We start from the raw sequence: 12683 nt of genomic DNA, 5'->3' as shown, positions 1-12683 counted from the left end.
TGAAGGATTCTACAGAACTCAGGGACAGGGAGACCATGTGGGAAGCAGGGTTTTATTATTTAGCCCATACTATCCTTGGGTTTGAGATCAGTAGGCTCCAGCCTCTCAAGTGCTGAACTTGAAGGCTCACCATGCCCAGTTTAGGAAACAGAACTTACAAACTTGGATATCTAGCTGAGGTGCACAGGCCATGTGGGAACTTGGAATATCATTCTTTTTGCTTCTTATAATAAAGGGTGTGTGTGTGTGTGTGTGTGTGTGTGTGTGTGTGTGTGTATGACAGAGAGGGGGGTGAAGGAAAGAGATGCTTCACATCTGGAAAGAACTGCTGGAGTCATCAGAAGGAGAACAGCATAAGTGTGACCACAGAGCCCCATTGACAAGTTATCCCACAAAAAGCACGCTAAGCCAACCGCATGGCCCTGTAAAGTCTGAACACTCAACCACTAAATAGGTCAAGGCACAGGACTGAGGAATTGTCTCAGAGGATGTTTTGCCTTCTCCAGAGGCTCCATAGATGTTTATAAACACTTCTGATTGTCCTCTCAGCAGATGCCAAGGCAGAGAAGGATTCTCCTACTTCTCTGGATGGAGCCGGAGGAGACTGTGGTGAGGAAAACCAAAGCACAAGGACTAGGTGTTTCTGCTCATATCTGGATTATGGGAGGAGCTGACCTCATCTCCAGAGGGCAGAGGGCAGAGGGCAGAGGGCAGAGGGCAGAGCGGGGCCAGGGCAGGGAGGAGAGAGGCTTGGCAGGTACTAAGCTTTACTTCGTAAAGTTCTTGTAGATAATGTGTACAGTAAATGACAAGCTTTGCTGAATGTTTTCAATGGTGTAATGCGGGTAATGACAGGGTGTCTCATGCCTGTGATCTCGGCACAGAGGAGCTTGAGGGTGGAAGAGGCTGCATTTTAAGGAAAGCCATTGGGTTAAACCCGACATGAATGGTACTCACTCACAAATGCACGTATAGAAACATCTCAGCACTCTGCCAGTTGGGACAATGTTATGTTAATTAAATATCGAATACATAAATAAGTGGAATTAATTGGATGCAGGAGATACATACTAAAGAGTTCAAATGAATTTCAGAACAGGAATTAACGTAAAAGAAAATTCAATGTGCAGCTGAATCTGAAGGAACCTTATGTTTACACTTTTTACTTATTTAAAATATTAAATAGTTTTTCAACTGTGCTCAAAACAGATGTTGATTAGAAATTTACATTAAAATAGACCAAGACTAGTCTAATTTCACTTTCGTTTTCCTTTTATAACAAGAAAGAATTATCTGAAAAGTATTGAAGACTTTCTTGTCTGCTGAGACAAGTGCCAGCAAACTACATCTGTGAGAAAACAAAACTAAAATCTAGCTCGAGCTAGAAAAGAACTTCATCTCGGCGGTTAAAGGGAATAATTCAGCAGAAGCCATGGGTGCATCAGAGACAGCTGAGGTGTTTCTAACTGAAACGCACAGCACAAAACCAAATAAAACAATGGGCTAAATTCCTTGAGAGGGGTGTTCTCTCCCAAACCATGATCAAAAAGTCCCCAAGTCCACCGGAAATAGAGCTGGACGGGCTTTCTCCTGCAGACAGTGTTAAGGACAGGGCCCCTTGGACATTCTTGGTGCGACTGGCAAGCAGTGCAGAGCTTGTGGGAAAACAGTAAAAATAAAAATACATGTGATCCAGCAATCCTTTTAGAAGGCTACAAGGATCAGGGACCGGGGAGACGGCTTAGCGTCTAAAAGTTCTTCTTGTACAAGGCTAAAGGACTCCCAGCATCCATGTCAAAGTCAGGTCTGGGTTGTCAAGAACCCACCATTGGTAATCAGAGACAAACACATCCCAGGCCATGGGGGAGCAGGGCTCTAAGAGACCCCATTGTAAAGATTAAGGTGGGGAACAATTAAGAAAGCCTTTCAACAGTGTCCTTGGCCTCCACACATGCATGTATGGGTGAACACACCTGTGCACACACATGCATAAAACTAACTAAATAAATGTCTACTTGGAAGGAGAAGATATTATTATACAGGAAACTTTCCTTGGTCCAGTTAATGCTTTAATTTTTCTTGAAAACCTTCAGTTAATACAGGTTATTATGAGATAGATGTAAAAAAGATATAAAGCCCAAATCTAGTTTTCTTTTAATTTTAAAATATTTTCCCCATTAAACAGTAAGTCAATTTTCTGTTGGATTTTATGTGATTTCCAAACTTCAGGCATGATTCGTGTATCTCATAAAAGTAGAGTGATCATATTTTATTTCTGTCTAATTTCATACATATCCTTTGAAGAAAGCTGGCAGTGGTGATGGTGAATATTTTCTTTGGCAAATCACGTCAGAGTATAGCTTAAGGTAAAATCGTGTGAGCAGGTGAGGTAACTTGGAAGTCAAGTTATCACACTGAAGACCTGAGTACCGTGTCCACAGGTACCATGCCAGTCGCCTACACACATGCACAAGAATAAGTAAATGTTAAAATTAAATAAATCTGGGACCATGCCGATAAATTCTTTTTATCACTCATTCTATCCATACCCCAAATCCAAAGTCAATGCCACTGAAGGTCTAGACTTTAATGTTTGCAACATGATTTTTATGTACATACACCACGGTGCACAGGAGAAGAGAATTTCCAACTTATGGTATCTGTGTACATTTGTGTGTGCCTGTGGGTGTGCCTATGTGCATGTGTGGGTGTATGTGTGTGCATATGTGTGTCTCTCTGTGTGCCTTTGAGTATGCCTATGTGCATGTGTGTGTGCTTGTGTGTGCATGTATGTGCACATGTATGTATATGCATGTGTGCTTGTGTGCATGAATGTATGTGTGTGCATGTGTGTGTGCTTGTGTGCACTTGTTAGAAATCAAAGTACCAGTTTTACTCAGAGCTGCCCTGCAGTGGGAACTTTAGTAGCCTTAGAGGAATTACCTTCTAACAAACTCTTTTGGCCCACATTGTTATGAAGACACACACATTACCAAATCCTTCCCTAGTTATAGACCATGCTTCCCATTTAAACTTCACCCTGTGTTCAGGAGAACATCCTGCCCTGGGGAGAGTCTTGGCCGCCTACTGGGTACCTTACCTCGGCAGATGGGTCGGTGATCACTCCATGCTGCAAGGGTCTCAGTGACTCTCTGGCAGGTGATGCCCTTGGCACCTTGGAGCACATAATTGTCCTCACAGGAGAACTGCACGTTGGCACCAACCCTAGACAGCACCAAGATAAAAGCAGTCCAAATTAGCAACAGAAGGAAAACATCCACAAAATGAATTTTATGGTAGTTACCCAGGCTAAATAAACAAAGGGACACATGAAGCAATCCACAAGAGATTATATTTTGGGTGTTGGTAGTTAATGGTTTCAGAATAGGTCTCAGATAGCCCAGTAAAGCCATGAACTTGCTTCATAGATAGACAAGGTTAAGCTTAAACCCTCTTAAGATTATGCCTAGAGGACACCTTGTCAACCTTAATGGTTACTTCACATACAGTGCCCTTAAAGCTCAGAAGAAAAAGTTGGGTCCTCTGGAATTGAAATTACAGATCGTTGTGAGCTGCCATGTAGCTGCTCAGAACGGAACCTCGGTCCTCTGCAAGGCAACAGATACTCAACCGCTGAGCCATTGCTGCAGCCTTCAAAGAGGGTGATATTATGGACTACTGTGGTTTGCACAAGAATATGGAGATGAGAGAATTTTACACCTTAAAAACAAAGCAAAGCTGGACATTGTCTTCTGTGAATAAATAGTTTACCAAAGTAAGTCCTGAAAGAGTCCAAGTTAAGAAATTGTCTCTGCAAAGGGCTTAGAGTCCTACTGTCAACATTCAGCATGTTCACTAGAATGTTCTGGTATTACACTTTGGAAATCTGCCTTATAGGGACAGAAGCATTCATCTTAGGGAATAGCAATACATCAAGCCTGTGTGAGATGGAAGACTGTGTTGCATCAGAGATGCATCAGAAGAACGGAAGCCTGATTACTGGAACCAGCAACAGGACATGGTCCCAGGCTGAGAGTCTGACAGATACATGAGGCAGTATGAGCTGGTGGGTGAGCTAGTGTGCAGTAAGCATCAGCCTGCGAGCATAGGACTCTTCTCTGCCTACCACCTGTCCTGAGTGGACAGCTGGAGTGTCTTACCACCTTACAGCTCCATTCTTGCAGGAAGCAATTTTACCCAGAAGGATGCTCAGGAGCCATGGGTGAAAGTAGGAATCTCTGGGGTAGAGATGGCAGGCATCCACATAGATCCATGGATTTTATGATACATAAAACATAAGGGAAGGAATAAACTTTCTGCCTTTCCAACTGATGGAACAGAGACATCTCCCAGGGGAAATTAGGATTAGGATTTCTCAAGCTACATGATTAAACAGCTCCCACATGTATGGTACTCTTTCTGGGGATAGTCCTGAGACTGTTGAAAAGTCATTAACGTTGAGTCAATCCAATTGGGAATATCTCAGATTAATGAAACTAAACACTTTTCCTTTTTGAAGGAAAATCCCAGCTTCTTAAAAATTACTATGCAAATTGGTTTCCCATTGAAGAGTGTGTGAAGTTTTACTTGTTCAAAAAAGCCATCTTTATACCACAGGCTAAGAACAACTGGACTTCTATAGGGGAGATTTTCAAAAAGAAAAATATATACTATAGATATAAAACTTGTTGTTTTTAAGATAAAAGTGTTGAAACCACACATAACTATATCTCATTGTCACAACTGTCACCAAAGACAGCAATAATTTGTAGACATTCCCCCATAATCCCTAGCAGTCATTCTTGGTTTAAACATCTGTACTACAGTGAACAGATTATGTAAATCTACCAATTTTACTCTAAAACCAATATTACATATTTGTTGCCTATCTATAGTTTCTTTCCTATCTATCTGACTCTTCTTGAATTTCTGTATTTTCATTACTCTTTCTGAACATTAGCATTGAATGTTTACAATGGCATACTCTAGGAAGCAGATATGCAGAACTAAGTAAGACAGCCAAAACCACAAACTCAAGGAGAAATTGCAGTGGCTAAGAAAGAAAAGAACAACAAGTAAACATTAGAAAGAAATGAATGTGAAGAAACCAAAATGACAATGGTCAGAACTGGGGTCACAGAGATGGACTAGAGAATGAGAGTTTGCCAAACATCCTCTGGCCCTCTTAACTTGAGAGGCTAATTTCTAACAGGCTGTACCAAGGGTGGAAGATAAGGAGAAGGGGAAGTAGAGTTCATATCTGCCTGCCGCCTGCTACAGTGTAATCATCTTAGAAATACATTTGACTGTCAGGGCCTCTGCTTTTCATTTAAGTACTAGAAAAAAAAAGCTGTAACCTGAGATTCCCAAAATAGACAAATGAGGTTTCAAATTCCAAACTTTCAGTATAGAAAAGGAAACATTTCCAGAATAAAGAGACAGTCTACCAAAAGGGAGAAAACATGTGAGATCCAGAAACAAAGAATACAGACAGCTCGTAGTGAGAGCAAACCGATGTCAGATTTCAAAGTGGATGACATGGTGAAACAGACATTCTCAAGAGCAGACTTGTCAATGGCCAGCAGACAGATGGAATCTCAACCTCAAGGGAATGCAAGGCTAAACCATAAAGGAAGTGCATGCAGACTTCAGGGTTAGAAGGCTACTCCTGGGCATCTACCCAAGGGACTGTATCTTACTAGAGACACACACATACATGCACAGACATGCAAACTCACTCACACACAGACACACCATATCTTTTTTATATATAAAATCATTTAGCTAGTATTACCCTACACAGGAGATTATGTTCCTCCCAGAATCCAGGTTCTTATATAAAACTCCCAGTGTTAGTATAGATTACTTCCCATCTAGTTGTTGACCAAGGTTGTCCTGGAGAGTCCCTAAATATGGGCCATTGCCATTGCTCTTGGTTGCCACAAGAACTTGATGGTAATAATGGTTGTGGCAGCACACACCAATTTAGACCTAGAACTTGGGAGGGAGAGGCAAGTTGATGTCTGTGAGTTCCAGGCTGGCCTGGTCTACACAGGGAGATCAAGTCAGCCAGAACTACACAGTGAGACCTTGTCTCAAAATAAGTAAATAATAGGCACATATTGTTGAAGACACACATATTTGTCAAAGGACACAGAGACTTCAGGTCTGTACATATTAGAAAGCTTCATCAACAGTCTTGAGCAACTGTAAACATTATGAACTACAATCCTGAACTATTAAAGTTAGAATGGCCATTCATGCTACTGGATGGACCATGGAAAGAGTAAGGGCACCTATGGTATGAAAGAGACTAACCTCTCTCTGCTTGGAGTTAAGGCCTGCTCCTCAAGGGGAAACACACACCTGGTACTGTAAACCTAGCACAGAACAAACAACAGGGGAGTTCACAGGCTCTGGAGGTAAACCCACTATGACTACTTTGCAAAATGGACGTGGTGTCAAACTTTTCCACAAACTGAATCACTGCATAGACAATGCTGCTCTCAGACCTCATTAGAGAAGTTTCATTGTGTGGTGGACAGAGGTTGATGCAGAATCTCCCAACTGCTCAGACTGTAGGGAATACATTTCAGTTGCATGCTTTGTCACAAAGGAAACATCTATTTCATCTTCCCCCCAAAGATTCAGGGACAATCATGGAGGAGGAAGTGGAAATATCAGAAGATCTTGAGGATTAGGGAGGACATGAACACAACACAGTATTCTGGTCATGATAGGATATATGTACTCATGAACTCATGGCCTATATAAGACCTGTACAAGATGAAGCCAGTAAATATTTCAGCATAGAGGGAGGAAAAACTCATGAGGTCTCACACCTAACTCAGAAACTAAGGACGGGCCGGGCGGTGGTGGCGCACGCCTTTAATCCCAGCACTCGGGAGGCAGAGGCAGGCGGATCTCTGTGAGTTCGAGACCAGCCTGGTCTACAAGAGCTAGTTCCAGGACAGGCTCCAAAGCCACAGAGAAACCCTGTCTCGAAAAACCAAAAAAAAAAAAAAAAAAAAAGAAAGAAAGAAACTAAGGACGGTTCATAGATTCTAGCAAAGAGATAGCTTTCCTTAAGAGTGTGTCAACTGGACAACCATGAGATTCACGGATGTCCCCAAACTCATGCATATATAGGTATGCATGAGTTTGGGGACATACCTATATATATGCATATATAGGTATCAGAAATATGGGGTCTGGAGAGATGGCTCAGAGGCTAAGAGCACTGGTTGTTCCTCCAGAGGTCCTGAGTTTAATTCCCAGCAACCTTATAGTGGCTCACAACAATCTATAATGAGATCTGGTGCCCTCTTCTGGCATTCAGTCATATATTCAGGGAGAGCACTGCATATATAATAAATAAATAAATATTTTAAAAAGTAGGACTTGGTGGGATATGAAATTGGAGGGTAGAGAAGTGAAGGGGATAATAAATTTATGATAATGAACTAGTGGGTAAGTAGGGGAGGATATGATCATAATCATTAAAAGAAATTCTCAAAGAATTAGTAAAATATATTTAAAGAAGCATAAAAATGTTTAATTATGTCATAGCACAGCTGTACTATGACAAAAGAGGTAGGGTTTAGTGAGGGTGCAGAAATAAAAGGAACTCTTGTGCACTATTGGTAGGCATATAAATTAGCACAACCACTGTGGAAAATGACATGGGGAATCTTCAGGGCTTTAAGAAAGAACTGTTATATGCCCCAATATTCCAGCTGGTCATGTAGATCAAAGGAATAGAAATTAACATCAGAGTGCTGTGAGTATTTTCAACTTTGAAAATTACAAGCAAGATATAGAACCAAGTGAATGACAACAGTTAAATATGGACCCCAAAGTGTAGAGTACACACAGAATGGAAACTTGATGTGGGATGTCCTTCTGTATATGTGTTGCTTTTATTGGTTGATGAATAAAGCTGTTTGGGTCAATGGCTTATCTGAGTAAAGCCAGGTGGGAAATTAGAACAGAGATAGAAAAAAGAGAGTAGGCAGAGTCAGAGAGACACCATGTAGCTGCTGGAGGAGAAAGATGCAGAAAACCCTTACTGGTAGGCCACAGCCTCATGGTGATACATAGATTAACAGAAATGGGTTAATTGAAGTTATAAGGGCTAGGTAGGAAAATGCCTGAACTATTGGCCAAACAATGTTGTAATTAATATAGTTTTGTGTGATTATTTGGGTCTGGGCAGCCGGAAAATGAGCCTGCATTCTCTGTTTACAGAAGCTAGAGGGATCTCTGTCACTTGCAACACTGTAGATAAATTGTGAGGCCACTTTGCTTAGGGACAGAAAGACACACTCCATACCTACTTCTACTTGCAAAGTTACAGACTAGAAGTCATATGGGCACAGAGAAGAATCGGGTAACCAGGGACTGGAGGGGTGAGACAGCTCCTGAAAATACTGTTCATATGACAAAAACATCCAATTGGGAGAAACATGAGCCCAGGGAGTCTCATGCATAGACAGTGAGCAGAGACCCAAGATACGTAAAATAATAGTGTTTGAAAAATTACTGACCTGGTTTTTAAATAGCATCATAAAATTATGACCATATGATGTCAGACATGCTGATTAGCTAGAAATCTGGCACCTGCAACCAATGCATACACATTTCAAAATACATTGTGTACCATAGGATATACAATTTGCATCTATTAGTTTTGACACTGCAATTCATTAGCCTCATTTGTGGCAGGATAGTATGTGTCTGTCCAAATTTTGAGGCAATGCTGCCAGAGATGGTGTCTAACAGTGAGGCCATGCTTGACTAAGATATTATTAGGAACAGGTGACAGAATATAAGAACTATGAATACGGATCATGATACTCAGTATAGACATGTGTATCACTGTAACAAAGAAAGTGGCATGACTCAGAACTGGCCTGTATCCAAGGCAACAACTATTAATCAGTTCTAGTTACATCTATAGAGTTGGAAAACAGACAACAAAGTATTTTTTCAATGGAACTATGGCAAGTATCTCTTCTGGTTTCTGGTAATTGTTCTATTCTGACTCTATGAAATGAAAAGGGAAACTAAAGCTTCCATCCTCAGACTGTCTCTACCCTCACTACTGGGAAGCACTGGCAGTGCATGAGTTGTTGTAGACACCTTCCAGGCACATGCTCAGGAAATCTTCTCAGCCTGGGCTGAGGATTCTTCCCAGAACTGGCCAATTTCCCCCGGGCTCAGTCTTTCTCAGAAGCCTCTGTTCTAGTGCAATGACCACCAGTTTCTAGGATGCTTAGGAAACCACACAGAATTTCACTACTATTGTGATTTTATTTTATTTTTTTTCTGCACAACCCAGGGGAAATGGCATCAATAGATAGTGGAGTCATCTTGACTTTAAAACATTAAATTTATTAACAATGTCCAGCTCTTCATCTGCAGGTCAGAAATTAGTTCAAGGGGCAACCCTCAGGTGGAGTTGAAGTCAACTGTCTCAGTAATGGATCAAGATGAGATGGGAAAAAAATATGACCTGGCTTCTAATTTATTGACTTGAGCTTTTGTTTTGCTTTATTCTGGCTCACAAATCAGTTTAGTTTAAAAACCATGTGTGATTTCTACTTCAAATACAGAGCAAACCAAGTTTTCATTGACTTAGTACCACTACATTTGAGATTCTGTATATTAGATATATCAGGGTGACTAATCTTGTTTTCATAAAAGTATCCTTCAAGGATGATTCCAGCAAAACATCTTGCTTTTCATTGGCAAACAGATATAGGGCACTTAAAATAATTATGTTTTATAATGAAGACAAATATTGGTAGTAGAGACTTAAGTGAAAAAGTCCTAGATATATTATGTACTATTAATACTTTAAGGGCAGATTTATGAGGACCAGTGGAAGCAGGACGGTGCTGTCTTTCAAATAGGATACAATAGAAAAAAATGACTCTCACTTCAACACTCATTGCTTCTAAAACACCCATTCCTCAACTTTCAGTTTGCAGAGACACTTCATTCAATGCCGTTTAACTTTACCTGCTGTGGTGGGAAGAGTCTTCTGAGGTGACTGAGCTATTTCTAGGTATGTTAGTGCTAACACAAACTACTTCTAAATATGGGCTTCTTGGAGAAGACTTACTTATGGGCTTTTCAAAAAGTGTTGGTTCAAGTAATTCTGGAGAAATAATCTGGAATAATTTAAGGATTAAATATGAGTCTGAAGCTGGATATGTGCTGATGTGGCTATGAAGCCCACTGTCCTAGCTGCACAAGAACGGATGGACAGAGGAGGTCATCCTTTTCCATAATCACAGTTACTGCAGAATCAACTGAGGCAGCCAGGAAGACATGAGGTCTATTTTCAATTTATTTATGTATATATATATATATATATATATATATATATATATATATATATTCAAAGATTTATTTTGTTTACATGGGTGTGCATGTATGTGTATGTGTGTATGAATGTGTGTGGGGTGTCTGCCACATATATATACAGGCATCTGAAGAGTCCAGAAGAGGGTATCAGAATTCCCTGGATGTAGAACAATGGTTTGCAACCATCCTCATGCTGAGTCCGTTTAATTCAGTTCTTCATATTGTAATGACCCCAACCATAAAATTATTTTCATTGATACTTCATAACTGCAATTTGGATATTTTTGTGAATTGGAATGTAAGTATCTGATATGCAGGATATATAAAATGCTACCTCTTTAAAGGGGTCATTTGACTCTGCTCTGTGATAACGTTCTTGTATACTGTAAAGATTTGTCACTTGTATTAGTTCAATAAAATGCTGATTGGCTAATAGTCAGGCAGGAAGTATAGGCAGGGTAACCAGAACAGGAGAATCCTAGGAAGAGGAATGACAGAAAGATGCAATTGCAAGTCAGATGCAAAGGAAGCAAGATGAGAATGCCTCACTGATAAAAGGTTCCAAGTCACATGGCTAAACAAAGACAAGAACTATGGGTTAATTTAAGTTCCAAGAGCTAGTTAATAATAAGTCTGAGCTAATAGGCCAAACAGTTTATAATTAATATAAGCATCCATGTGTTTCTTTGGGAATGGCTGTGGAAAAAGGTAGGTAGAAACTTCTGTTAACATGACTCCTAAAGGAATCATGGCCCACAAGTTGAGAACCATTGATCTAGATACAGGCAGCTGTAAGTCACCTGACATGAGTCCTGGCAATCAAATTCCAGTCCTCTGCAAGAGTGTTTTTGACCATCGAATCATCTTTCCAGTTCCATTTTTACTGTTAATAGATAGGAATAATATATTTGAGGTGCAATGTGGTATTTCAGTATATGTTGGCAAAATGCCATGATAATATCAGAGAGGCAGTGGCCTATTCATTTGTTACCTTAAACATTTCCCATCTCTTTAGGCTGAGAAACAGTTAAAATCTCTCAATGCTATTTTGAAATTCAATTAATTGTGGTCAACAAAGTTATGCTACTGTGCCTTAAGGCATGACAAGTTATCCCTCCTGACCAGAAATGTTCCTGTGTCTGTTAGCTATCCAAATAGCTGCAAATGAATGGAGTATTATATAAGATGACAGACAGACAGGAATAAATAATAGATGCATGAATGTTGATCACTGATTGATAGATATAGATTGATAAATATGATAGAGATAGGTGATATCTAGATACATGTAAATACAGAATATGGAGATGAAAATAAGATTCGTGAATAAATGAAAGGTGGCAGATAGAGGATAGTCAGATGATAGATAGATTGATAGGTAGATAGATGATAGGTAGATATATAGATAGACAGATAGGTGATTGATAGACCAGTAGATGATAGATCAATGAAAGATACATCATAGGTTGATAGATAAATGATATATAGATGATACGTAGCAGGCATAGATAGATATAAGACTGTGTGATTGGCACCCGGAGAGGCCATTTCAACACACATCCCTCCCCCCTATTCAGCAACAGTAAACACAAATTTTTGAGCTAGCCTTGCATCCAGTGTTGAACTGAAGCCAGGACTTGTCACCTCTTTCATAATAAAGTATACAGAGGGGACACAGGAACAGAGCTTCTGGAGTCACTTAGAGAAGCTGTGCTTCACTTGAACTGTTTCCATGTGATGAAGCAAGAGTGTGTGTGAACACTGAGGCATGTTCATGAGTATGCACACATGCCACGAGTATGCATATAAGCGCATTGACCATGCACATATATGTATGCAAGTGTGTACCACGCATGAGCATGCATCATGAATGACTTATGCATGTGCTGACACATGTGTGGATCTACCATGAATGTATATGTACATGTGAGTGTTTACCACACTTGAGTGTGCATGTATGCACTCATGAGTGTATATGCCACACATATGTATGGACAAGTGTACATAATTGCTTGAGTGTGCACATATGAACACATGATTGCATATGCCATGTGTGCATGTGTATAAACATAGATTAATGTTCTGTAAATGTGTGTACAGGCACACATGAGTTAGAGGAGAACATGGCAGACTGAGGTGACTGGGTTGAAGGTGGGGCAGGGGCTTCAGAAGCTCTGTGTCTTGTTTATCGACCATTCCCAAGACCCCTATGTTCCTGTGTGTTTGGGGATCTAGGACAAGGAAACACTGCCCCACATCTCAATAAAGGTCTGGGGAACCCTGAATCGGACAGTGTGAAGTCTGTGGAGAGG

The 12683-nt window shown here is 40.4% G+C and overlaps 1 protein-coding gene across 1 annotated transcript in view; it reads right to left on the bottom strand.

The window, feature by feature from the left end:
- Csmd1 (CUB and Sushi multiple domains 1) overlaps positions 1 to 12683 on the bottom strand; it is a 1175551-nt gene that overhangs the window by 411198 nt on the left and 751670 nt on the right. Inside the window, exon 9 of the mRNA XM_042054928.1 lies at positions 3101 to 3225. Within this exon, the coding sequence (XP_041910862.1) occupies positions 3101 to 3225 (125 nt within the window). The remainder of the gene's footprint in view (positions 1 to 3100; positions 3226 to 12683) is intronic.

Source organism: Arvicola amphibius, chromosome 4, assembly GCF_903992535.2.
Source record: "Arvicola amphibius chromosome 4, mArvAmp1.2, whole genome shotgun sequence".
Lineage (NCBI taxonomy): Eukaryota > Metazoa > Chordata > Mammalia > Rodentia > Cricetidae > Arvicola > Arvicola amphibius.
This window is presented reverse-complemented; position numbering and strand designations above follow the sequence as displayed.